Genomic DNA, 26514 nt, shown 5'->3' on the forward strand with positions numbered 1-26514 from the left:
AAGTCAAAACTCTTTTGCTCCTGCTTTCTGCTTTGATGAACGAAAATCTTCATCAGTGGTTACAAAGTTCCCTTTACTGAAGAAAGTAATAGTCTTACAATCCACTACAACTCCTTTGTTTTATCTGATGATTCATAGCCCAACAAGGACATCTGACTTGTAATTGGTATTCTCCAATTTTCTTTGAACAGATTTTAGCATTTGCCTTTAAAAACTTCAACAAAACACAGAGGAAGGGACCAACAGAAAAGCGTTTCATGTCACAGAGGAATTTAGACTGCATTAACCCCAAAACAGCTTCTATGAAGAGAGCTGTATACTCTTGATTGAAAAGGGGGCTCTTGTATGTTGTATCTCTGGTGCTTTGACTAAATCAGGTTAGATATCTCACAAATACCTGTCAGCTTCTTAAAAAACATCATAATATGTCTAATTTAAAGTCAAAAGCCTGAGGAAATATAAATATCTATCATCCTGCTGAGAATTTGAGAAGTTTAGGACTACTTTCTTTTGTGCGCAGTAAATAGGGATCTACCACCTGTAGATGGGTTAGTTTGGCACAGAGCTGCTGTTCACGTCGAAGTTTTCATCTTGCGTAGTCTGATTACAAGTGAACAGTTAAAACTATATGTGTACACATGAGATCTGATCTTTCAGATCACATTTGTGATCTGCACAATATTAGGACCATCTACGTGCGTCATGCAGCAGTAGCTCTGCTTTTTCAGGACAGTCGGTGTTCCAAAAATGAAAAAAAAATTATTATTCTTAATAAACCTCAGTTTGAAGGCAGGATATATATCGTTCACATATGACCTCATGGGTCTTGTTTGTGTTCATTTTGCTGCAACAGTAAACACAACAGCTGAGAGATCGGAGCCAAAGTGGTGTCTGCTTTGCGGCCCCTCGATGCCAACCTTTACTACAAGCTCGAAACGTTTAGAGCTGAGCTGCAGATATTTCTGTTTTATCACAAAACACACAGAGGCAATAGATGTAATACAGTTATTATAGTTACTTTTTAATGTGAACAGAATGGTCATTGGAGTTTTTGCTTTTTCTTCTCTGCAGAGAGACGGGTTCTGAAGGAAAATTGAAGAGTTAAAAATATGCACTTTGTGTGTCTAATCACCAGAGGTGTAATTACAGGCATTTATAGCATTACAAATTTAAAATTTCATGTATTCTGTATCTTTTGTTTCAGTCTAATATCACATCAATCCCATATAACTGGATTGTTATAATCCAGCCATTGATGTGACTCAGGCCGATCTGAATAAAGGTAAATGTCTACATCTGGTCATTGAATGTAGGAACCTGAACAGATGAACTGAAATCCTTTTGACTGACTGTTTGTATTATGTTGTGCTTATTGCATTTAGCAAAGCAAAGTGAAGTGAGTGTCAGTCATAAAAAGACAACCAAGATGCATTTAAAGCTGTCCATTTGTAATTAAATCACCCAAGATAACCAAACAACGTTGGACAACCATGTGCATGCCCAATCCTGAGCAGAACCTGAAGACAGACGACTTCTCATATGGGGCCAGTCCACACAGTTACTGATGTCAGCTGAGAGTCAGGTCAGCTTCGCCTTTAGCCTGTTTATGCAAAGTTAGAAAAATAGCAAAAAAAGTACTTTCCAAATACCAACAGACCTGCAAATCCACACATGCGCCTCTGTTTACATAAACATGCAAAAAATATTACTTTTAAGGTTATAAAGTTATATGTATTTGTCAAATATCAGTCAATTTTATACATTTAGAGGCCCAGAAATGCCCTGAAGCTTTTAACTAGAAATGACATAACCAAGGGGCAAAATCCCATACTGTGAAAAAAACAAAAACAAACTTAAGCCTAAATATCCTCTACGTCCGCCAAAGCTAACATGTCCATCCTTTTAATGAAGACAAATGATGTGTTTAATTGTGCAAGACTATTGCCCTTTCCACCTGGCACTCCATACAAAACACAGCTGCCAAGTCAGCACGCATCGGAGCAATGGGCCTCTCTGTCTGCAAGCCGCTGCTGCTGCCATGGCCACTCAGCGCTCCCCATTATTGCCACCTCAACTAGCCCTTCGTCTTACTAGCCCAACCACAATTACTCCCAACCCTGACACCCTGCCAAAAACCAGAACCACGTCGGCTCTTGTTCACCTCTCAACCCAAAAAGACATGACCAAATAAAAAAAAGCCTCGACGGTTGCTGCCTGAGGTTCAATTGAGCATGTGAAGGCATTAAACCCGGGCTACTTGGCATGTGATTACGTGAGCATAGAAAGGAAGAGATGCTGAACAACATTTTCAACATCTATCCAAAAGAGGACATGGAGAAAAAGTGAGAAAATAAAACAATTGACCAAGAAGTTGTTACCATTAATCCATGAAACATGTAAAGACAGGCAAAGTGGAAGTGTCCTCCAGCAGGCCTCTAGTCATTACTACAAAGTGACTCTAATGGCTTTCATTAACCGCCACTTAACTGGCACAACCCGTAATATTCTAGTTGTACTTGATGTTTTTAACACAAAATGTGGCCCAAAGCAGCAATCAGTACATCCTGGACCTCAGTGTGAGTAAAATATTTTACAGGGCAAAGGAACTGTTGAACAGAAAGATAGCTCAAGTTCCATCAAGTAAAGGGCTCAACGTTGATCTCTGTACGCTCTTCGTTTGTTGCTCGTGGTTATGTTACAAGGTGGTTTGTCTTTTAGCTTTGTTCAGCATGGTTTAAACAGAAGTCAAAGAGGGCAAACATCTACTTTGTGATGCAGTGAAACTAAATGCTCAGTGAATGAAGATTATCCAGTTGCGTAAGCTTTTCAGCTGTGTTTCTTTGCTATTTCTGGTTTCCGGTTCTTTGCTATAAAACCAGTTGTTGTCAGCATTGTTAGCTTTTTGAAGAAATGTCTGTCTGCATTGGAAAACTGGCTGTTTGCGGGGCCTAAGAGTAACATAGATGGATACCACTGTGAAGGTTTAAAATGACTCTAAGCAAGCATGCACACTGAGTCCAGACAGCTGAGCAGTGCTTTTCTTGTAATGTCAATTTGAAGGGAGAGCTTGGTTCACATTGCTTGCAGTAAGTCGGACTCATTTCTGGTATGTGTTGGACTCCGCTTCTGATCATAACTTTACAAATTCTGTTCATAACTTTCATGGACAGAATTTCTAGAAGCAGCCAAGGGGCGGAGGGTATCCAGTTCGAACAGCTTAGGGTTGCAATTTTGCTTTTGCAGATGATGTGGTCCTGTTGGCTTCATTGAGTGGAAAATCCACTGGGGTGATTTGCAACCAAGTGTGAAGCAGCCGGGATGAGAATTAGCACCTCCGAGTCAGAAGCCATGGTATTTAGTCAGAAAAGGTGGATTGCTCACTCCAGGTTGGGGAAGAGACGCTGCCTCAAGTGGAAGAGTTTAAGTATCTTGCGGTCTTGTTCTTGAGTCAGCATCAGAAGCTGATGATTTACTTGTCAATCTATGTTCCAACCCTCACCTTTGGTTATGAACTGTGGAAAGTGAAAAAAAATGGGATGCCCAATACAAACAGCAGAATAAAACTTTCTACGAAGGGTGGCTGGGTCACCCTTAAGGCTCTAGCATGGTTGCCGCATCTGCTGGCACGAGCGGTGTTGATGACGACACGATTTCGTGCTGGCTATATATGGTGGCAGTCACAGAGGTGTCGCTGCTACGTGAAGGTTACCGCTACTCTTCAACCACGAAAGTCGAGAAGAAAACAATGCCACTGTCAAGAGCAGGAACACTGTCATCAATGATACTGCTGCAGTATCTGGAAGATGAAATGCTTAGTGTGTTTCTGTGTTTCACGAAGTTCGTGAGCCAAGACAATTCAGTCAATAGAGGTGAAGGTCTGAAGCCCCCGGCATCACCACTTCAAGTCTCTGCCCTCTTCTTTGCCTTCACATATCTGTCCCGTAGCTTCTTTCACACATTCTTACAGAACTCTCCCTCTTTCCCCCAAGTTCTGCCAATCTCTGTCCACGAGTTTTGGGAGTTTACGTGGTCCCTGTGCTGTTTCAATGCAGTTTCGTACAGGTGCTGTACAAACGCACCTCCTGACTGTGCCTGGTCTCAAATTGGTCCATCCGGTTGGTCGTTCTTGGCGCAGCCAAGTTATAAAAATCGACTGGTGCACGACAATGCGCTGCGCTGTCTTTTCAAGGCAAGCACCAGGCCTGAAACGGCATTTTGACGTCGGTTGCGGGAAGTGTTTCAAGCATAAGATGGTTAGATTGACAAATCAACACATATAAGCTTCTTGCAAGCTAAAAGGCTTGCTATGGCTTGGTAATTTCTACCACATTTGTTTTTGTTATAGATGGGTTTAATCAAAAAGACTTATATCAATTAAGTGGAATAAAACATTACTTCAAATGAATGCCAAAGTTGTTTTATGCCCATGTAATCATCTTAAATGGACATAAACAACTGTTTGCTAACATCTTAGCTACAAAAGCTACAAAAGCTTTATTAAGCGCTATTTTAAGATATTCTTATTTTTATTTTTATATTGCCCCCTAGTGGTCATAAACTCAAATAATAATACTTCAAAGAGAATCTGATTTCACATTCAAGGATCTGTTATCATTTCAAAGAAGTATGTGGCTGACACCTGTGTATGGCTTTTGAAAAGATTAAGTTTCAAACATCAAGACCAGTTACCTCTTTGCCATTAAACACGTTTTCAGTATGTTGGGGGAAAAAAAGAAAAAAAGTTCAAGGCCAAAACATTCATGGGAATAGCTGAAGCTGGATTTATGAGCTGGTTTTGTGTTTGTCTTCACAGTCTTATTCATTCAGTCCTGTTGCACACACACACACACATACTTTCTCAGACTTAGCAGCCAACATTTCAGCCATCAGACCCCCTGCATATTTTGAATCAGGAACTTCTCAACCCAATACACTTAATATCTGTTTATAGATGCTGACATTACTGAAGCTCTGCAGAACATGCATGCCATCACAAAATGAATATGGGTTCAATTACAAAGGCATGTTCGGCCTGAGCTGTATAAGACAGCTCTATTCCATCGGAGTAGCTTCCACTGAGGCTGCCAGGAAAAACACTTTCCTTCACAGAGAACAATTCTTCTAAGTCCCTCTTGGGGGATAGGGTGAAGGGTGCTGGGGAGGTCAGTTGTACTGCCCACCAACTGACCCTGGGATAAAGTCATGAAAGTTAAACAGGAGAAAAAGAATACACTTTGGAGTCTGAGAGCTGCCTAATGTGTTGCTTGCTAATTAAGCTGCCTTTACGTTGGGATGGAATCAAGCTTGATACTGAACCTTGAACCAACATTGAAGAGCCACAGGCACAGAGACTGAAACCAGCTGAGTGGTGAAATGAAACACAAGGGTGGCTCCTCATCTCCTCCATCCAGTAGATATCACAATGAAATGCGTTTTCATGTTCCATTATTTAGTGATTTCCTTAAGACAATTTTTTTGCATCCAGTTTAACTGATCTTCTTTTATTACCTTGAATTTACAACAAAATCCATCCTATGCATTTACATTTTCCTCTCTTTTAATAAAGGTTTAATGCTGCTTTTTCTCAAAGTTCTGTAAGAAAAAGAGAGATGCACATTTTCAAAAAATTTGAGCATTTCAAATTGCAATGTTTTGTCACAACCAAAGCACCAGTCTGTAAGGGGTGAATATTATGCAACCAGTGTCCTTCTAGTGTGTAGAGTAACTGAGGTTTGGATCAGAGAAATATATAATAAATAAACAACCTCTGTGTGATGCTGGTTTGAGAATCCCTACAAGCTAGCTGACGCAAATTTAAAAAATTGCTTAAGTCATAAATCCCTTCTTTGAGATAAAATCCAAAAGCTGTAAAGACAGCCATTTGTGATTTCTAACTACTTTACCATCAGAAAGAACAACAGTGTTTAAATTCTTGACTCCTAATAGAGGTCTGCTTTCGGGTTGTAAAGGACCACGTAAAAATGCAAAAATACAGACAAATTTAACACTTACAGAGATGTCATATAAGATATTATTAACACAACCTGTACAGAGGAAATAAGAATTTTTCTGAAGGCATGTTCGGATGGAAATTTGATCCCCTTCTTTACCTGACTGTAAATTGTCACATAATCTCTCATGAACCTGCTTGTGAAGGCAAGTTCAAGCAGATCTTTCATTTCACACGTAATGTCACTGTAAATATTGTTCAAAGTCCACTGAAAACAGTTGAATATTCAGTATAGTAAGGACAAAAGAATCCTTCACTGAAGTATGGAAACTAATGAAAGCCCTGTCAGGAGAACTTTTCACCTTATACATCACTGCTGAGTCCATATAGTTATAGAATGAATGCACCCAAACCAGAAAAACCTGAGCACAGCCAGGTCAATAACATAATGTTCTAGCAACAAATTATAAAGAGAAACATTAAACTTCAGCCCTAGATAGCTGTCATATTATTGATAGCATAATACTGTTTAAAAGCCTTTGATCAGTTTTAACATATTTCTCTAAAAATTGAACCGGGACCCATCCCTTTGCAAAGAAATTATGAAATATGTGAGCTTTACATCGATATGCGAGACAATAGCAGCTCAACCCTCCCTCGCAGCCAATTTGATAAAACATCTGGGTGAGATACCGGTTTGGGAAAGCTGCTACGGGCAAGATTCATGTCTCCTCGAAGGTGACGACAAGGTGGGAGTAACGTGATGAAAAAAATGCACCCCACCCTCGGACATGCTATGAGTGTTAAATGTGTGTGTTTGCACGTGCTGCCCTATTTCACATCAAGCCAAGTCAGCCTGCATACAGCCTACGCCTCTTCTCCTGAGGTCCCACAATCGTTATTCATTTGCATTCATTAATGAGCAGACATAGCTTATTTCTCACTGCTCTGGTGTGGCGACTTATATAAGCAGATTGCTAATGATTTACTGGCTGATTTAGTTTTATCTGACACCTTTAACAAACTATATTTTCTATAGAAGCTGCAAAGAAATTTGGAGATTTGAAGATTTGAAGGCTTTACCCATATGATGACACCGTGAGGTCCATAGATTCCTATGAAGAACTTACCGGGTCTTCTGGTTTTTGGCTGCCATCATGGAGAGGCTCTTCAGGAAGGTGATCTCGCCGAATCAGAGTGAACTCCCGAATGAACACTGCATCCCCATCGTTGGCCCACACAGCAACCTGCCAAACAAAGACAGAGTTGATAAAAAAACTCAGTCAGTACAACTCTAGATCTGTGATATTCATCCAGATTATGGATTTCCCTTTGTTTGGTATTGTTAAGGTGGATTCAAGATAGCATGTACATATCAGTCTACATCAGTCTAACCCCATAGACACAACATTTACTACCTCAGCCCTTTGCTGCGACACGTCAATGTGTCCGCCATATTGGCTTTGGAAAAAACAGACCATTAATCTAACACAAGTGAATGGGGAACTGCATTTCTACAGGATTAAAACTACTATATGTTTTACATTTCATAGCCGACTCAGTTTCAAAACTATTTGGTCTTCAGTAACCTGGTAGGAAGAGTTCAAGTATCTCTGGATCTTGTTCAAGAGTAAGTACAGCCGTTGCCCCACTACATAGAATAGAGTCAGGCATTCGGGCATCTGGATAGGGTGCCTCCTGGTCACCTCCCAATAGAGGTTTTTCAGGCACGTCCAACTGGGAGGAGGCCCTGGGGCAGACCCAGAATTTCCTGGAGGGATTATATATCTCTTTTGGCCTGGGAACACCTTGGGAACCCCAGAAGGAGCTGGAGAGTGTCACTGGGGAGAGGGATGTCTGGGTTTCCTTCCTGAACCTGGTAATCAAGCAGTAGTCACAGACAGATGCTCAAAAGAGGTTTGTTTGAATGTTAGGCCTATGAATTTCACTTACTGTAAACCTATGTGGTTGGAAAATCATTTTCTGTCGTAAAGAAGTGTAAATCCTGCTATTTTTCAAGAGGAGATTTAATTTAATTTCCCTGGTCCGTACTTCAACAGGGGTCCCTTTATTAAAGCAATGCAGCCTAATGCAATGTACGAAAATGTTTCTTTTTAAATCATCTAATTATCATGATAAACAAAGTTGGAAAGAAGCATTTCATACAGAAGGTGACAAGAGGTGCAATGTACAGTATAAAAAAGTAATGACGTGTTTTCTGACATCATTATATGTAAATCTCATTGCATGGAATTTTTGAAGCAAAATGCTTGTGAGACTGGAACGAGAAGGCTGGCATTTAAAGATGTCCACAGACGTTGACATTTGTTCAACTCATTCCATCAACTTGATACAGAAATAATCCTGGCAAACAGAGGTGTGAGACTAAGCTTGAACCTTTGAACTTCTTGGTTAACGTTCCTTTATAAAGTTCCTCTATGACTACTCCCGTCATTTTTCATGCATGAACATCATCATGAGGAGACTGCAATATTTGAAAGAAAAAAAAAGCACAGCATAGACAGATCAGTTTTTGTTTGTTTTTAAAGTTCATAACAGGTATTTTGTTACTTGCGCCATAAAATTTCAACACCATGCTCTGCAGCAATGATGTGTAGCTTAAATGAAATTAAGTAGAACCGCCGTCTCTCCTTGCAATCACAGAATGAGCCTTGTATGTTTTTTATTTTTTCATTTTTTGGTTTGTTGTCTTAACCACACATGCCTTACTGTATGATAAAACAAATTCTTACAGGCTCAGGTTGTCACCCTTGTCTTCACGGGAGGTTGGAGGGGAGGAGTGAGGGGAATCTCGGACAGTGCCCATTAGCAGCACAGCAGGTCCCGCATTCTCGCAGATGCACAAATTCACAGTGCAGGGGCCCTCAGCTGCTCTCTGTGGGTCATAAACACCCTGTAATGAACCGGGTCAACTGCCTGCCTCCTGGGCATGTGCCAGAGCAGTGCAAAACAGAGCGGGAAATGTGGGTTTGGGGCACTTTTTCCCATTGTAGGGGGGCTGCAGGGTGAAAATAAAGTGGTGCTAGGCAACTGCAGCAAAACCTACCCCAGCTTTCTGTGGGAAAGACGTCTGGAATGGACTCAAATAAGACAAATGAAATCTAGTTTAAAGCCCTACAATCAGCGCTGCTTAGCTGGAGTCACTTAGCCTATATTGGCTTCTGTAACAACATGTAACAGGCAGATGTGGCAGCTGCCTGGACCAGATGTAACAATTTTCTTAATCTCCTTCTAAAGACGAATAAAAGAAAATGTACATGTGGGGTCTGCCAATCAGAAATGAGATGAATAAGTGTGAAGACTCATCTAATACTTGTGAGAAAGCGGTAAAATACAGTGCTGGAAATGTAACAGGGCAAGTGTCTCAACCATGGATTCAGTGCATCTAACAGGGGAAGCGAAATAAATGATATGAGAAACTTTTATCAAAATACAACCTCCTACTAAATGTCTGACTATACACTAAGATTTCAACGAATACAACTAGTATTGCAGTGACGCATGTCCTCCGTGCAAAAGATACTGAAAATGAAAATATTACACGAGTCAGGGGAAAGCAAAAATAAGTCGAGCATGCAAACATTAAGGAATCTTTGCTGATGTGTGTCAGGCGAGATGTTCTTCAAACAACTTGAATGACCAGATGTCCTTGCTCAAGACTAAATTAAGGCCGGGGTGGAATGAACATACAGATTATGTCTTTCCTCAGGAGACCTTTTCGCCGCCAAGCCAGAAATCATTTCCGCACACTTTCATTGTCTTCAAGAAACATAAGACGTTTTCTTGTCAATTTGAAATCTGCATCTATCCTCAAGAAATGCTGAGTGCTGGAATGAAAGAGAGCTTCAGCCTAATGGCGCATGGCATACACTCTACTTTGCTTAAGTCTTAAAATCTATAAAACTCATTTCCTTAGGAAAACAAGCTGGCTGTTCAGTACCAGTGTCCAACATCCTCTACACCCCTACTGGACTAAGATATTAGGAACTGGCAGAGGATGTTTTTTTTTTTTTTTTCAAAGAGAGCAAGTACAGAGCTCTTTCCAACTAAATGTTTACTTATAGGTGTACAGTATATGTACTGTACTTTTTCAGAAATATGTAGAATGAAACTACCTTTTATGATATGACTGGAACTAAATCCCTGCCTTGGTTAGAAGAAAACTTCCTTTCACAAAAAAAAATTATTATATTCTGTACTTCAGATGACGAAATCCCTACATCCTTTCCACTTTCAAGTTGACAAGTTTATCTTCACTTGTTGATCTATTTGACCCCACAGTCTAAACTCCTTCCTATCTTTCCCTCTGAAAGCATCTCTGGGAAGCTCTTTTTATAACCAGGAAAGTAACTGCCGTTTGTCATTTTAACAAAAAAACAATTGCCAATTATTGATATCATCATCATCTTGGCATTCCTGGGTAAAAACATATATCACCACAATGTACTCTAAGTCAAGTTGTCTGAGAAGTAATTAGTAACTATATCTACTCTTGGCTGTTTTCAGGCTATTTGAAATGTCTAACCTGTGACAGGAGACTCTGGTCAATCATACGTCTTTTGGAAAACCTGATTCTGTGACAGAAAAATTACACAGGGAAACTTGCTATATCAGCACTGGCAGCATAATGTTTCAAAGCAACCCGCCAGAAAGGTCTGTAGAGTCTGACAATCAAGAAAAGAAAACAGGAGTCAATATCAGCAAAGGGTATCAGATGGCCACAAGTTTAACTTCAAGCTTGACTTTCTTCTTTTGGACTAGCTGCTAACTGGATTATCTATAACAATTGAAGTTAAATTCTAGTTATGTACAAAGTTTTAAGACACTCTTAAATCTTAGGGTAACTCGCTGAAGGTTGCCTTTAGTCAGGGCTATCGGATCCAGCTTGGGAGGGCTGCAGGAAGATAACATATTGCTATTTTAAAAAATGTTATGTCCTTAAGATTTGTGTTGCATCTTTAATACAGTTTTGGTTCATTTCTGCTTAGTGCCTGTTATGCCATCACAAGTGGCAAGAAAAATCAGTAAATGCATCAAAACTTGAATCTTAGTTGTGTCCCCCAAACAAGACAAAGCAGAAGAAACTAAAATTTTCAAAGTTTACACTCGCATTGATTTCTCATTTAGTAGTCTATGTGGCATCATGTTTTCTGCAAACCAAACTTTTCCAAACTACAACCATGTGAAAAGTTTATATCTTTTTAACATGGAGTGTCTTTACCCTGTTAGAGCTTTTACATTCATGCCCTAATGTTTCAGAGTTTAAGAAAACTTTACTTGTTTGCAGGGCCACATATATTTAAAGGAACCAACACAAACTGGCATCCCAATTTCAAGAAATTATACATTAGGTTCTAATGCAGTGCACATGCGTGCATCAGTGCCACTAAAGGGCAAGGCAAAAGTTAAGCAGGGCACCAGGCCAGTGAGTCATTAACCTCAAAGGCGAGATGGATTTCAAAGAGAACCTCTACACCAGCGAGGAGAAGAGGAAGTGAACTCAGGGGCAAGTCAGGTCTTCAAAAGAAGATAATCAACAGTAATAACATCCAATCTGATCTTATAATTGAGCATACCTATAACATGGTGCCAACTTCCACTGTAAAGAGTGACTTGTGCCATGCTACACTAATCCAAAACCTTGTGTTTCCTCCAGTGCTGCCTTTGATTAGTAAGAGTCCGTCCAGTGTTTAGACAAGGACACCCCCTTTTCAGCACTGGCTCCTATTTTTGGTAATCCACTTTCAGTAGGATTTAAGTAAAGTTTCACTTAACAGATTTTGAAGGAGAAGGACTGTGGCCTTCTTTTCTTCTCCATCTCTGCTGTTTCTGAGTCTTAACACACCTCAGAAAACGCCTTGTAGAGTGAAAGACGTAGTGTGAAAGATGGGGAAAGATGGAAAGGATTTTCACTTCAGAAATGCACACAAAATATCCCACAACAGTTCGTGACAAAGCTTACTGAGAAAACGAAATAAAACCGAAACAACGTGTTCATCACATTCTTTCATTTCTGATGGATTATTTAGTTATCTAAAGTTCTTCCTCTGACAGCCTTTGAAGATATACCAGCTCCCTAATTTTCTGTGCCAGATTTCTTTCAACTTGATATACTACAATGTCTCCCAAGTGCAGACTGTCCCATGAACATGCAAAGAAGAGTGGCAAGGAACTCAGCTTGTCTACATTGCTGTAATCTTCAACTCCCACCACTTCTCATCTGGAACAGTGCTAGAAATGAGAAGCCTCGGGGGAGGGGAAAAAAGTCCATCTCTGATAGATGAAAAATTTTCCTGGCACTGTCATCACATCCCTTTGCGTTCACGCTCTGTTTCTCCTGTGTTGTAATGCCTCATAATGATGCGTGGCACCTTTAAATGATGCATGAGCCTTTCATTGACACAAAGTCCTCATGAGGCAGCCCATTTACTTATAATTTGATGTGTTTCATGGTGAAACAGGATACTAGTGCTGAACGTAATGCTGACAAAGATCAATTAAGTGTAATCCAAATAGAAATGAAAAGGACAGCGCTGTAAAACATTTTATAGGATTAGCAACTGGATTTTATCTTTACATAGGTATGAATATGTAGAGCAATGTCAAATTCGTGGCCAAACTCTGCTCAAACCCAACTTTAAACTATCTCTACAGCTAAATTAGCAGCTATGTTGAGCTTTACTTGAGCACGGAAGAGCTAAGTGCTAATGTTAACATGCAGTCACGATATGCAGCATGTTCACACTTTTAACTTACCATGGTAGCAGGATAATTATGTGCTAATACAAAACGCACTCAAGTTTCAGTGAATAAGCAGAAGTATGCACCTTTTCAGTCAGTTCATGTTGTCATTCAGTTAACTGCACGACAACAATTGCTGCCAGTTTTTGTAAACTGTCTGCAATGCATCTATATTGACTAATGAAGAACTTAGGATGTAATACTCCAGACAACATGAACATCATACTTAAACTTGAGGAATTGTTGATATTACAGCTGAGCTACAAACCATTTTGATGTATTGCTGGTGTATTGATGGGAGTAATTAGTGGAAAACTAACCAGAGAGAAAACCTAAAGGGAGAAACACAAAACTGACAAAAACATGGCTTCTGTATTTAATAATGTTAGCTGGATGTGTGAACTGCGATATCTTGCTAACACTTTTTAAAGAAATCTAAAACAAGGGAGAGATTCTGTCTATCGATTCCTAAATTCATCTTAGCTCAAACTGAGGATAAAAGATTCAAAAGGGACATCTGTGACATGGTACACAGAACAGGCACAGTGGCAATATTGATTTACATCTACATAAGTTCACCGAGTGGACATGTCTTTGGGCACTGGGAAGGAATCCACATGCATCTCAACATCTTTACAACTTTTACAACTTTACATGCATGACAGCAGAATCAAGTTAATATCTGAAGTATGTCTGGCACCACAATACAAAAAGATGGAACCTCGGTGCATGTGCAGCGCACCAACATTGAGTGAATACATGCAGACTGATTCAAACCCCACCTGCATTACCTGCATGTTTTAGTCTGGCTTTTTCAAGCTCGATTTCATATCATTTCATTTAATTTGAACTAACTTGTTTATGTGCATTTTTTAAGTCCTGTTTGGGTCGGACAAACACAATCATTTGTTTTTTTTCTAGTGTTTATGGTAACATGTTTAGTACTTTATTTCCACATTGGGATAATAATACAAAACGTCAAAGTGTGGAAGACTACCTCACCAAATATGTCTTAATTTCTTTCCTTTATTTAACAGTGTATTGTGCAGTCAGGGCCTCGCGCATGCATAATTAGCATCCTACATAGCCTTATATGGATTAAAGAAATAAGATGACAGTTGTTGAATCTTATGTTAATTAGGTGCACAATGCCCATATATCGTCACCACTGGCAAAGGCAAAGGGTCATCCGGACGTCAGAAAGATAATATCATGACAATAAAGATTTCTACTGGTCCATAAACTTGAGAAAGCGAGTCATGGTGGTGTCAATATCCTCAATAAACGCAAGACTTTGACCATTGAGCACTTCGGTTTAAGCTGCACTGTAACTTCACTTCACCAGCTGCATGACAGATTGCGCAGTCCTGTTTAAACACCGGACACAACCAAAACCAAGAGGAAGCTTGAATGGGAGAAATTGACTTTTGTTAGTTAAAAGCCATGGCTGTGAAATGGATCATATCGCCTGAACATGACAGGGGCAGACATGCAGAGGAAGCCCAAAGATGTCAGAATGCAAGGAAGAGGAGCTCCAAAGACTTTTACCCCCCGCTGATGGCCTTTCTAAGAAGCAGGCTGCACATCAGGGCGATGAGAATGGCAACAAAAACTCAGTCAACTGGACGTGAATACATTCTGGACACCTGATAGGAACTTGGGGAAAACGTGTTTGCCTTGATAGTCTTCAAATTAACAAATGAGAAGAATGAGGTGAGAGCTACAGTTTGACACTACCTCTAATCAATATAACAAAACTTGGTGAAAAATCAAAGAAATGTCTGATACCTATTGTTTACTCTTTTATGTGAATCAGTAACGTTTATATAACGCAGTATAATATCAAATTATTATAAAAAAATTTTAATAAATTATGTTTGGCTACAAAGGTAGCCTGTCTGTGCAAAACAGTTTCTACTCTATATTCTGCTTCTTTAATTTAATTATATTTTGTACATATATACTGTATATGTGTGTGTGTGTGTGTGTGTGTGTATACATTCACAATGATGGTGATGCAAGTATTTGTTTGAGAGTTTATCATTACCATCATTAGCAGAGCAATAAAATTGCAACAAGGCCAGGATTATCAAAGCAAATACAAGCAAGTCAAACGTAAGCAAGAGTGCCTGAGTGACGTAGGCTGCAAACCTTATCCTAGTACAGTGACTCATGGCTGGACTTGAACCTGCCATATATAGTCAGATTTCTTAGCAAAATGTAGACACACAAACTGAGCGAGAGGATGTGTAAGAAGTTGTGCTCATGTTTCCCACGTATTTTCTTTCAGGTGTTTGTCATCCGATTGCAGAGGTTCAGCAGGACATCGAACAGACTCAACTGTTACCGTCTGCCACTGTGACTGCTGATCATATGCATGTGAAACTGTGAATACACCCATGTTTCCATGATTTTATTTTTGTACTGTTTGTCTGACTCTGGGTTGTGAGGCAACAGTTTATTCAGACCCACCCAGATCTCCCTCTCTCTCTGGCTACCTGCCCCGGCCTCCCACATGTCATTGATCTGCTACAGACTTCGTCCTGGTTGGACATGCTAGACACATCTCACATTGGAGGCATTCAGAAGACATCACAGACTGATGCCTGAACCACCTAAATCAGCTCCTTTAATGGGGAGTAACAGTGACTGAGACCCCTCCTGAATGACTGAGCCTTTAAAGAAGGATGAGCCAAATCTTTAAATATGAGATGAAATTATTTAAAAACTTTGTAGATATGTGTATCCATTTTTTTATACTATGCTTAATAAACTGTTTTAAAAGTACATGATGTGAATCTGTAGTTTTTGAGTCTCTTTGTGCTAAGCCACACAAATGTATTCTCGGTTTGCAGCTCTTTGCTTTACACACAGACAGGAGAGCAAGAAAATAAATAAGCACGTATATAGGGACATACAGACTCATCAAATACGTAACTACTATTCAACCATTTTTCATATGACATTTCTTTGTGCCATGATTAAAGTTCAGGTTCAGTGGTCAGACAGAGAAAGATGGTTGTGCTGTTTTCCAGTTCCGTATAGCACATAATGGAAGCTGAACCCCAGCTCTGTATTCACCCACTGTAATATGATACGGATTATGGAAAAGATGACCTAAACACAACAGGACGGTAATTATGTGTTAACAGAAAATTGAATAAAGGGGAGCATAGAGCCCTTGGTAGGTTACATAGATATGCTCCAACGCTAACCATAAGTAATGTTTTTGGTTTCTGAGGTCGACAAACTGTTTCTTGTTCATCTGCAAAAGGCAACAGGATAACTGATCTGAAGAGACCATCATCGATCATTTTACTCAACAGTTGTCATCAGACATTTTTCCTCAACCATCCAATGGATTTTACAAGAGTCCCTTCCAACTGCAAAATATCAAACTGCAATGCAAACACAGACCAAATACTGTAATGCTCACACCGGCTGCGCCTTTACAATAAATCATGACTCTTCACTCCTCAACTGGCCGCAACCTGAACGCAACCTGAGCACTAGACTAGTCCAACAAGCAACATAAGCAAGTAGCATATTTCCAGCAAAGTGAAAAGATTAGTCCACCTGCTGACCATGTGTGAGACCTTGGGGATTCATTGTTGAGTTTCTAATAAAGTGTTGAGCTAATTTTGTAGTGGGACAACCCAATGGCTAAACTCCTGGCTTGCCATGCAGTCACTACATATCAAGCCACCAATCCAGCATGAAAGCCTTTAGCCAGCAGGAAGGCATCAAATGCAAAAGTAGCTTTGTTGCTAATGTAATGTTTGTTGCTGATGGGGCTTTTTGCTTAAAGAATGGCTTGTAGTGGTGTAACAATGCCTGTACCAGAGCACGTTGTAAGACAAGAAAACCAAGTCTGCAACTATAATAATTATTCTGTGGGATTCTCCCTCATAGTTGGAAAGGAATTCTATAGGATCTCTCGGCAGCAGTGGTGAGGGTGTTGATTTGACAAAGAAAATCAGCAGAGTACATAGATCCTCTTAAAGCTGCTGAGAGAAAGTGCAGGGGCAAAGCATCAAGATGTCACTTTTGATTTAATGTTTACAGACCTCCTTGGAGAGCTGGTTAGCAGGTTTTCTGTCTATACAGACACTAAAGCTGCTTGGAAGAACATAAATAACTTCAGATTGACAGGTCTGCAATGAGGCAGAAGGAAAACATTGAACTAAATACTGAATTAAGCTTCCGCTGGTGTTTTTCAAGTCTCACTAGTTAATACATTTATACGAATAATAAATGATAAAAAAAGTGTCACACAGAATTAAGACCCAACTCTGTCCTCTCCCTCAGCTTTAGAGACAGTTTTTCGAGACCTTCCTGTCCGGTGTCACTTTTAGTTTGTTGTAGGCTTAAAATTGATTAATTAAGTTTTGACTAAAAACTAAAGCTGCTTACAACAGAGACATAACTTTTAAACGTGTGCCAAACAAAGGTGAAGTAACAAGACAAGGGCCACTGCTGACCCTGAAGATCTTACTGTATTTCCCAGCTGCAAGAATCAATTACAGGCCTGGTGGACTCCCACAAAGATGCCAGTGAGAGCATAGAGGGGAAAACCACGTCCAGACAAATCCAATCAAATCAAATCAAATTTATTTATAAAGCAAATTTAAAATAACCACTGTTGACCAAAGTCCTGAACGGGACATGATACATAGCAAAAGAAAGCTACAAAATAAAAGCAGAGACAGATTGAAAGCAAGTAAAAAAAAACAAAAAAAAACAGCACCAAACTTAATAAAAATGACTTCCTTTAAGGGACAATGAAAATACTTAAGAGTTAAATGCTGTTAAAGGTCAAGGAGAGCAAATATTTCTTCAGCAGTGTCTTAAAACTGTCAAATCGAAAGGGCACGTTTAATAGACAGTGAAAGGTCTTTTTAACTAACCTCGACCGGGGAACAGCTAAAAGCCGTTTGTCAGAGGATCTAAGGCATCTGGAGTTTCAGTAAAGGTAGAGAAGTTCAGAAATATACTCAGAGTACCAACCCATGTAAAGCTTTAAAAACATACAAACTACAAACTTTTAGTACTGAACTTATCTGTTTTACCTTCAGAGGACAGTTCTGGATAGAAATGACCACTGTGGAGTCCTCAGGATTTAAGGGCCAGTCGATTTGTGTATCATCTGCATAACAATATAATGAGATATTACATTTTGCTGAAAATTTAGCCTAAGAGAAGTATATACAGAGTAAATAAGATTGGTTCCAAAATAGATTCCTGAGGAACTCCACAAGTGAGTGGGGCTGTTGAGGAGGACAAATTCCCTATCCTAACAGGGGAAGTCCTGTCGGTTAAATAAAACTGCAGGACAGTACTTTAAATGCTAACCTGGTCTTTAAGATGATTTAAAGGGATATGACGGTCAGCTATATCAGCTATATCCACTGAGATCAGAAAAATCAAAATGGCACATATCTAAAGACAAGAGCAAGTCACTGGAGACTTTGAGTAGGGTAGATTAATTCATTCACTCATCCAAGATGACATTGTTGTCTAAAAAGAGAAGCTGTGCAAAGATGTTTTTTCTTCAATTTTGGACCGAAATGCAAGCTTGGAAATTAGTCTGTAGTTATTCATAACAGATTGATCTAAAATGGCCTTTTTTAATGAGAGGTTGGGTTATTGTATGCTTAAAACAGTTCCATTAACAAGACCGCCTTAATTAAAGCAATAGATGCTCCAACAGACTCCAGAACTTGATAGTAATTCATCGATATTACACGCATTTGGAATTGATCATCCCCTCTTCCCACAAGAAAAGCTAATAGGCAAAGCAAACTCAACCAGAGGAAGGATTTTTGGATCTTTAAATTACAGGCCACTATCCAGGCCTGAATGAGGTGTTAGTTTTTACTGTTTGTTGGAAACATCTTTGTGAACAGTAATGATAAATTATTAGAATTGAAAAGAACAATTGTAAAGGAGAAAAAATTTAATAAATCCTCACAACGGTTGGCTCAGGACAGAGAAGCAGTGTTGAGAACAGAATTAAAAGAACTGTAGGGCTGTGATAGTGTTTAGATATAATGGAGGCAAACTAATAGCCTCTTGCAGCTTTTGTAGCTCGCAGATTGCTAGTCCAACAGCTTTAAAATATCTCTTATGAGTTGTTGTTTTTTTTCGTGAATGTCACAATTCAGCCATGGCTGAGCTCTGAATCTTTTCCTCTCATAGAACCTACAAAGCTTAGGATACCTCCACAGATATCAGTTGGTTACTCTCAATATGAAGTGGATAGGGATTATTAATGCTTTTGAACTAAAATAAGGTTCTAAAGGCTTAAGAAAAGTCAATTATAGTGCATGCATTAATGATGCAAAAGGAATGATCCAGTAAGTGAGAACTGTGAGAGCAGCGTGGAGATCCTGATTCACTGGTGGTCTGACACACCCAAGTCCTCCATATCCAACGCTGTGATGGTCAGCCCTTAAGTGAATAGTAAATGCAGGGTTTGCCACTGCTATGAGTTGGGCAGGAAACATACTAAGTGAGTCAAAAGTGTCCATAGCTAGAACAAAATCAGCAGCACTACTGTCGGATTGGCTACCCATATTAAAGTTAAAATCACTGCTGATTAAAATTCTGTCATAATGTAAAAACAATTTAAAAAAATTAATAAATAAATCAGAAAACTCAGATAAAAAGAAAGAATTTTTTGGTGGTGGTGATAGACAGTTTTTAAATGAATGCAATACCCTCCTCAACCACTAGGCAAAGGTGAACTGAAGAAATCATACTCTGGTAGGAATATTTCCAGGGGCTGGCTCCATTCTCCAGGCTTTAGCCAGGTTTTAGTGAGAAAACAGAACATTTAGTAGCGTATAAGAGATTAAGTCATTATGAATAAAAGAATTCACATTTAGCAGAAGGGGGACACAACATTTAACATAAAGAAGATCATTTCTGTTTCACCTCCTTAAGTTGATATGTAAACTGTGAGCCTTGTGTGTGATAGCACTGAACAGTGAGATGAACTGGTGACGAAACCAAAGGAGAAATTGAGGATGCTTGCCCTTGAGATGGAAGCTTAAGAGCAGAAAAGAGATGAAGAGGGAGCCTCCGGGTGCGCAGGGAATGTAAATAGTCACAGTCACACGGAGAGGTGGACTGGACCACATGTTGCAAACTAGTTGTAAACAATTGGTTACCCTTCTTGTTAGAGTTAATCCTATCCCTGCAGAACAAGGTGCCAAGGTTCCAGAACAGGTTTATATCAGCAAGCAAGCCCATATAATGAACCAAACTGAAGCCAGGTGTGGAGGCTAAGAACGTCTACTGAAATGTTTGGCCAACGTACCAAAACTGAGAAGGACCTAAGATAAAAAAAAAAAAAAATTGAAAAAACAGTCTTTCTATATCACTTTTCATCTCCTGACAGTTTTCCTTCAGCAACATGTTGTGTCGTGCACAAATGGAACATCACTGTAGGACTTCCAGTAGGATTTATTGAAGAACAGTGACTGTGGAAGCAAAGAGATTTAGATGAGGGTAGGTGATTGAAGCCACTTTAACACAGTAATGTCAGAGGAGTAATGCAGAATCAGATCAGAAGGTTGAGATGATGTGAAAATTAAGTCATGGAATCTACAATATTTTTATATAAATGTTTGTATCTTCACTCAGCTGAGTGCAAATCAACTGGGATTAGAAGTATCTTGCAGTTTGAGGCCATGATCTTCAGCTGGAAAAGGTTGAACTTGGAGTCAGTGCAAGAATTCACGTATCTCAGGGTCTTGTTCTCAAGTAGGGGTAGAAATGTGAGACTGACAGGTAGATTGGATCAGCCTCTGAGGTGAGGAGGATGCTTCACTGCTTGCGGTGATGAGAACACCGAGCCATAGGGCCAAACTTTGCAGATCGATCTTCATCCCAACCCTCAGTTATAGTCACAAGCTGTGGGTTATGACTGAAACAATTAGACTGCAAATTCAAGCGGCACAAATGAGCTTCTCTGAAGGGTGGCTGACTTGACTCGTAGGGACAGTGAGGAGCTGGATGGATGGATGGATGGATAAATGGATGGATAGATGAACAAGATAGAAATAAAAAGTATTATGCACCAACTCTTATCAGCAAGCATATTAGCACAGCATATTCTCACAGGGTCTCACTCAGTCATTCTCCAGAGAGCTTACTAGGGAGCTGGGTGGGTAAAGTCCCCAAGAAGTCCAGGTCAAATGCTGTGGAGATTTATGTTTTCACAACCAGCCCATTCAAAATATGTCTAAACATTTCAGAGCTGTAGTGTGTGTGTGTGTGTGTGTGTGTGTGTGTGTGTGTGTGTGTGTGTGATGCAATAGCTCTGCCTTAAGACATCCACTGATACAGTTTGTGTCTTCCATCATTTCCCTCTTAACAAAAAAGACACTTGTTTTTCTGCCTACTACCTCTGCTCATGATGGACGACTTGACCCTTTTACAGTTGAGTCCACCATGTAGCACAGACGGGACGATTATGCAAGACTGTGAAACTCAAGCAGAAAGGGAAGACAAACCATGATCAAGTCACGTTCTCACAGGAGGGGATACTAAAATCATCTGTCTTGTGCTCCATGGTCTTACTGGTCTTTGGCAAAAAAAAAAAAAAAAAAGAAAGAAAACAGATTGACCAAATCCATCATGTCTCTTCCTACTGAGAGGAGCATCGAAATGTTATGAGTTACAGTATGGGAAGAGATAAGTGGTCCATCTGGGAAAGGATGCAATTACACCATTATCCAGGCAGGATCAGAGTAAAATAAACAGCACCATGAGGATTATATTAAAAACTTCATATCTGTGACCCATTTGCTGCACTTTACACCCCATTTTGCGTGTTAAATGTGGTTGATACAAGCCATTTTTAGGTGTCATAAATTTAGCACTGACAAAAGCATCCCTACCCAACAGGGAGTGTGCAGCAGCTGTTTGACACCTCTCACTCGCAGCCTTTTAGTAGTCTGATCAATTCAACGGTGCATCTGAATATCTGCCCTGAGGTGTTAACTAGCCGTGACGCTGACTTTTACCAGTGATGAAGCTGTATGTGAGGCCAAGTGTGTAAACACAAGGCCGCCTGCCATGACCAGAGCAGCTTAAGAGAGATGGATGGCACAGTAGTGTGTTTGAGAGAGCCATAACTAAGTAGTGGATTTCAGCTCATAGTTTCATTCAGAAATATAAAGTACACTGCACACACACACAAACACAGCCATCTGTCGTCCTTCATCATATCAGTTCGTGGAAGGATTACAATAGACAGCTGGATGGCACAATTACAGCACAATGTTCCGCACATAGCAGGCCAACGGGTTCACCATTTAGTGCATGTGTGCTGCTGCAAGACTGATTTAAAACACCAGGGCTATTTCACACATAAAGGTGACTGTCACTAGATGATTGATGATAACTGTTTAAATCGGCTGTCGTATTGGCGCCCCAGAAAGTCTCTTTACTTTCCATTCAAGTCTTAGTCTTCAGCTGCTCACAAAGAATAGGATCGCTTTCACTTTAGAGCTGAAATTGAACTTTGCCAGCATTTTCTAAAAAATATAATTTAAGACTCGATATGAAACAGGTTAGCACCGTCGCCTCACAGCAAGAAGGTTCCAGGTTCAACACCCAGCTGGGGCCTTTCTGTGTGGAGTTTGCATGTTCTCCCCGTGTATGCGTGGGTTCTCTCCGGGTACTCCGGCTTCCTCCCACTGTCCAAAAAATCATGCATGTTAGGTTGATTGGCATCTCTAAATTGTCCTTAGGAGTGAGTGTGAGCGTGCATGGTTGTTTGTCTCTATGTGGCCCTGCGATGGACTGGCGGCCTGTCCAGGGTGTACCCCGCCTCTCGCCCATTGACTGCTGGGATAGGCTCCAGCCCGCCCGCGACCCGATCGACGGATTCAGCGGTATAGATAATGGATGGATGGATGGATATGAAACAGTCATATCAAGTTATTATGAGAAGATAAGTATGTATAAGTTTGAGTTAAAAAAGAAGTGCTAAAGTCAGGTATTTCTTTCATGTAATATTGTAGACTGCAAAAAATACATGTCAAATAAAGTAATACTGCAGTAAGTTTTGCCACAAACACGAATAAATCTGTAAAATAAGAAGAAAATGAATGAAAACATAAAAGGAGGAATTAATTAAACAATAAATGTGAAAAAATATTTGAGTTTTTATTCATTTATGTTCAAATCTAACAGGTCATGTTGTGTCTACAGTGAAAAGTTCCTTCTAAAGCTTGGGCAAACACTTAGACAAGGCAAATCCTCTTCCCCCAAAAACCGCGACCAGCGTCATATAGCTACAGAATAGCAACGTGTTGTGTCCTGTTGTCCATGCAACCAAGTTCCTGCTACAGGGACTTAACATTTATCCTGGGTCAAATGATCACGTGATAGTCACAGTCAAGTGGATAGCTTTACTGCCTTGGAAGTTAAGCTTAGAGGTCAAAGATCAGAATCTGGAAACTATCATTTTAAGTTTTGACAGTAGCCTAAAGAGCAGGAAACTAGTAAAAGTAATGCAGAGATGGGAAAAGTGAAGTTCAGCTGAGAAATATTAACGGCAAAGCAATGTGTGGGAGAGGATAAAGAAAATATTGGATAATTTTGGATATAATTTAATGTAATGATATTGATACATGTATAAAAAACATTTCCCCATTTACTTTTTCTTTATATTTCAACATATCCTATTTTTGTACATCACTAATTCCTCCGTACATTTCCAAATTCATTTTCTACAGTTTTATTCTGTCTGGCACTCCTATCATACCATACATGCTGAGTAGGAATGTCCCGATCATGTTTTTTTGCCCCGAATCTGAGTCATTTGATTTTGAGTATCTGCCGATACCGTGTCCCGATCAGATACTTCCACAGTACATTAAAACAATGAAGAACAGTGAAAAAACAGATCCAGGATGTCCCTGATTTTTTAAAATACCTCCACGCCGCAGACATTCGCGCCCCCAGCTTCAAGCTGCTGCCGTGTTCTGCTTCACTTTGCAGCAAAGTGACGTCATGTCGAATGCGTTGTTTCTGTGTGGAGTTGACACGGTCTGACTCTGTACCACCACATAACAGTAAATACTAAGCTGTTATTTTTTCCCAGTTGCTTTGAAATATTATAGTTCTGATTAAGAAAAATAATGAGAATAAATATACATATACAGATATATAGCCGATGCCTGATCATGATGTAACGTCCGATTCCGATCGAGTCTGAAACCATGTGATCGACCCCAATTTCCAATCACGTCATCGGATTGGGAAATCGCTAGCTGAGAGTGTCAAAACTTATTTTTCTGAGTCAGTATTTGATATTTTGTAGTTGTAAAATCTTCTGGTATATGAATATATGTAGTTTAAAAAATCTGAAACCCATACCCTGAGCAGCATTGTAGCTTTTTATTACTATCAGACATTAAAACAGATAATTTATCCCATTTGTCAATGTGATATTATACGATATTTTTCAGGGTCAAACGTTAAGTAGCAGTGATCAAATGTTATCTTAATTCATCTATCATTCAAGTTAACCTGTCATCACAAGTCTGTGCAGCACTGTCATTGGCAAGGCCCCAAACTTGGATCCCCCCATAAAATGCAGGCAAGCAGTCCATGCCAGACCTCCCAGAAGACCAGTCCAGTTATAGCTGTTTTCTTTGTAACGGACAAAGAACAAACCTGGCAAGCTGTTGACCTGAACTGTGACCATACATCACTGAGGGCTGAATTTATTAAACCTTTCGGGTGTTTAGCCAGGTGCTACAAAAGTTTTTCTGTTGCAGTGAAATAAGAGCAAGTGAAAAATTGCAATCTGTGAAGACCCCATTCTCACACCACAGCACAAGCCAACAAATTTGTTCCACAGAGTTTCCAAAACTGTTTTCATCGACATCAACATGCACTATGAAAGCCCTGGTCTTCTCCAAAGTGCCGTCTGCGGTTACCACTGAATTACTGTGACATTCCTGCGTCCAAATTAAGCCCCTCATTTGTGGACATGCGCAACCATCTAACAATGTTAATTTCCATATTTCTGTGGCATTCTCTGGCCCTGATCTCTTCTGGCTGGCTGCGAATCAAATAATGAAATGCTGCTCTCTCTGTAGCATTGCATCTTTAGATGCTCAGCTGCAAAATCCACCATCCAGTCTTCAATTGTGTACAACGCTGTTGGAAGCCAGCTGCACACTGGGCACAATCTGGAAAGAATTTTGGATGTTTAGCAGCAAGCTGAGCTTTCTGCCAGATACTAAACTTATTTTCAGTTGCCTTTCTTTAGTGTGTGCACAATGGTGGCCACATCCTTCATCAGTCAAGAGTTGTAGCCACAGTTGTACTGTATCAAATGATAAGAAAGGTATGGTGTAGAGTTTACTTTGAAGCATTTTTATAGATTACAGACCCCAGACTCATTGAATTACAGCCCGTGTAAACTTTCTTTTCACTGGGTTTATTACATTGTGTCTCTGCCTCCCTGTTTAATGGGATACTGAGGATTAAACTTAGATAGTGATCAGTTTAATGAGTGGATTTTTTTTTCGAGACTTACAGAACAGTCGAACAGAACAGCTTTATCCAAGTCTCCTGATCAGATCTTTTCTAGCTTCAACAGACTGGATGGGAGGCATCTGTGAAATGACTGAGACACTTAAGGAAACTGACGCTCTTCTCTTGGCTGAATCCTTCGGTTCATCTTTAAGCCAACAGGTTTCTTTAAGGACCTTGTATATTCATCTGTTTTTTGACCAGAGATTCAGTATGAATTGTGGGATCTTACATAAAATAAATCTGCGCTTCTTAACTACAGTACTTTTACACTGCTTCGTGCCTCTAATCAGGTTTTACACATCTCAAGGATCAACAGAGCAAAAAAGATGCACCTGACTATTATCTAGAGCATCATGGCAAAAGGTCTAAATACTTTCATAAATTATATATTTCTGTGTATGTTTTTTTTAATTACGAAGCAATCATTTTCTTTTGACATTATGGGTTGCTGGGTATAGATTATTAGTGTCAATGAATGCTCTTGACGCCATTTCCACAAATGTTTGATATACATTTGAAAAAAAAATTAAAAAGATTATAGCAGCATATTTCTCTCTTTTTGCATGCTTAGATTTAATCTTGTAGTTTTATGCACCTGGCCTTAGGTACAAGGAGGCAGGGAGAATTAAATGTAAATCTACGTAATCCTACTCATGGGTTTTGACAGATGCTTGTGTGCATCTGGCAGAGCCTCAGAACAAGGTTTCATCAGCTCCCTTATCATTCGTGATTAAATAGAAGGAATTTTGAACTTTGGAGATGATATTGTGATTCTGAGGAAAAGTCTGAAATTCCAAGTCAGTTTAAGATTGACTCAGAATGAACTCCAAGTACATGAAACTCCTAACATGCAAACTTCTGCTCTTTTATGCAAGGTGTCTGGATTTAGAAAGGCATTTTCCTATAGGGTAACATGTATTAAATTTACGAAACTCGATATTGTAAGAACCAGTATCAACACCTGTAATAACTTGATTTATCTTTTAAAGTGCCCAAGTCTCAGTCTTGCAGACCCTCATCCACAGCTGAACAAACCACAACATTGCGACCGCTATGACAGGTGAGCTTCAGAAACCCTGGGGTTTGTCTAGGGGCCGTTAAACATGACCGTCACCCCAAGGGACTAAATCTGAGAAACACAGAAGATCACAGACAGAAAAGTATTCCCCACTGATGGTGCAGTCAACTTGATGTGACAGCTTAATGTTGTCTATTCATTGTTTTTGTCAATATGTAAA

General features: G+C 39.7%; 1 protein-coding gene across 3 annotated transcripts in view; it reads right to left on the minus strand.

The window, feature by feature from the left end:
• The window catches only part of adamtsl3 (ADAMTS-like 3), a 115178-nt gene that overhangs the window by 66470 nt on the left and 22194 nt on the right, over positions 1 to 26514 (minus strand). For all 3 annotated transcript variants that reach the window (XM_075451102.1, XM_075451103.1, XM_075451106.1), the window contains exon 2: positions 7081 to 7197. In XM_075451102.1, the coding sequence (XP_075307217.1) occupies positions 7081 to 7197 (117 nt within the window). The remainder of the gene's footprint in view (positions 1 to 7080; positions 7198 to 26514) is intronic.

This window comes from Odontesthes bonariensis, chromosome 19 (assembly GCF_027942865.1).
Source record: "Odontesthes bonariensis isolate fOdoBon6 chromosome 19, fOdoBon6.hap1, whole genome shotgun sequence".
In the NCBI taxonomy this organism is placed as follows: domain Eukaryota; kingdom Metazoa; phylum Chordata; class Actinopteri; order Atheriniformes; family Atherinopsidae; genus Odontesthes; species Odontesthes bonariensis.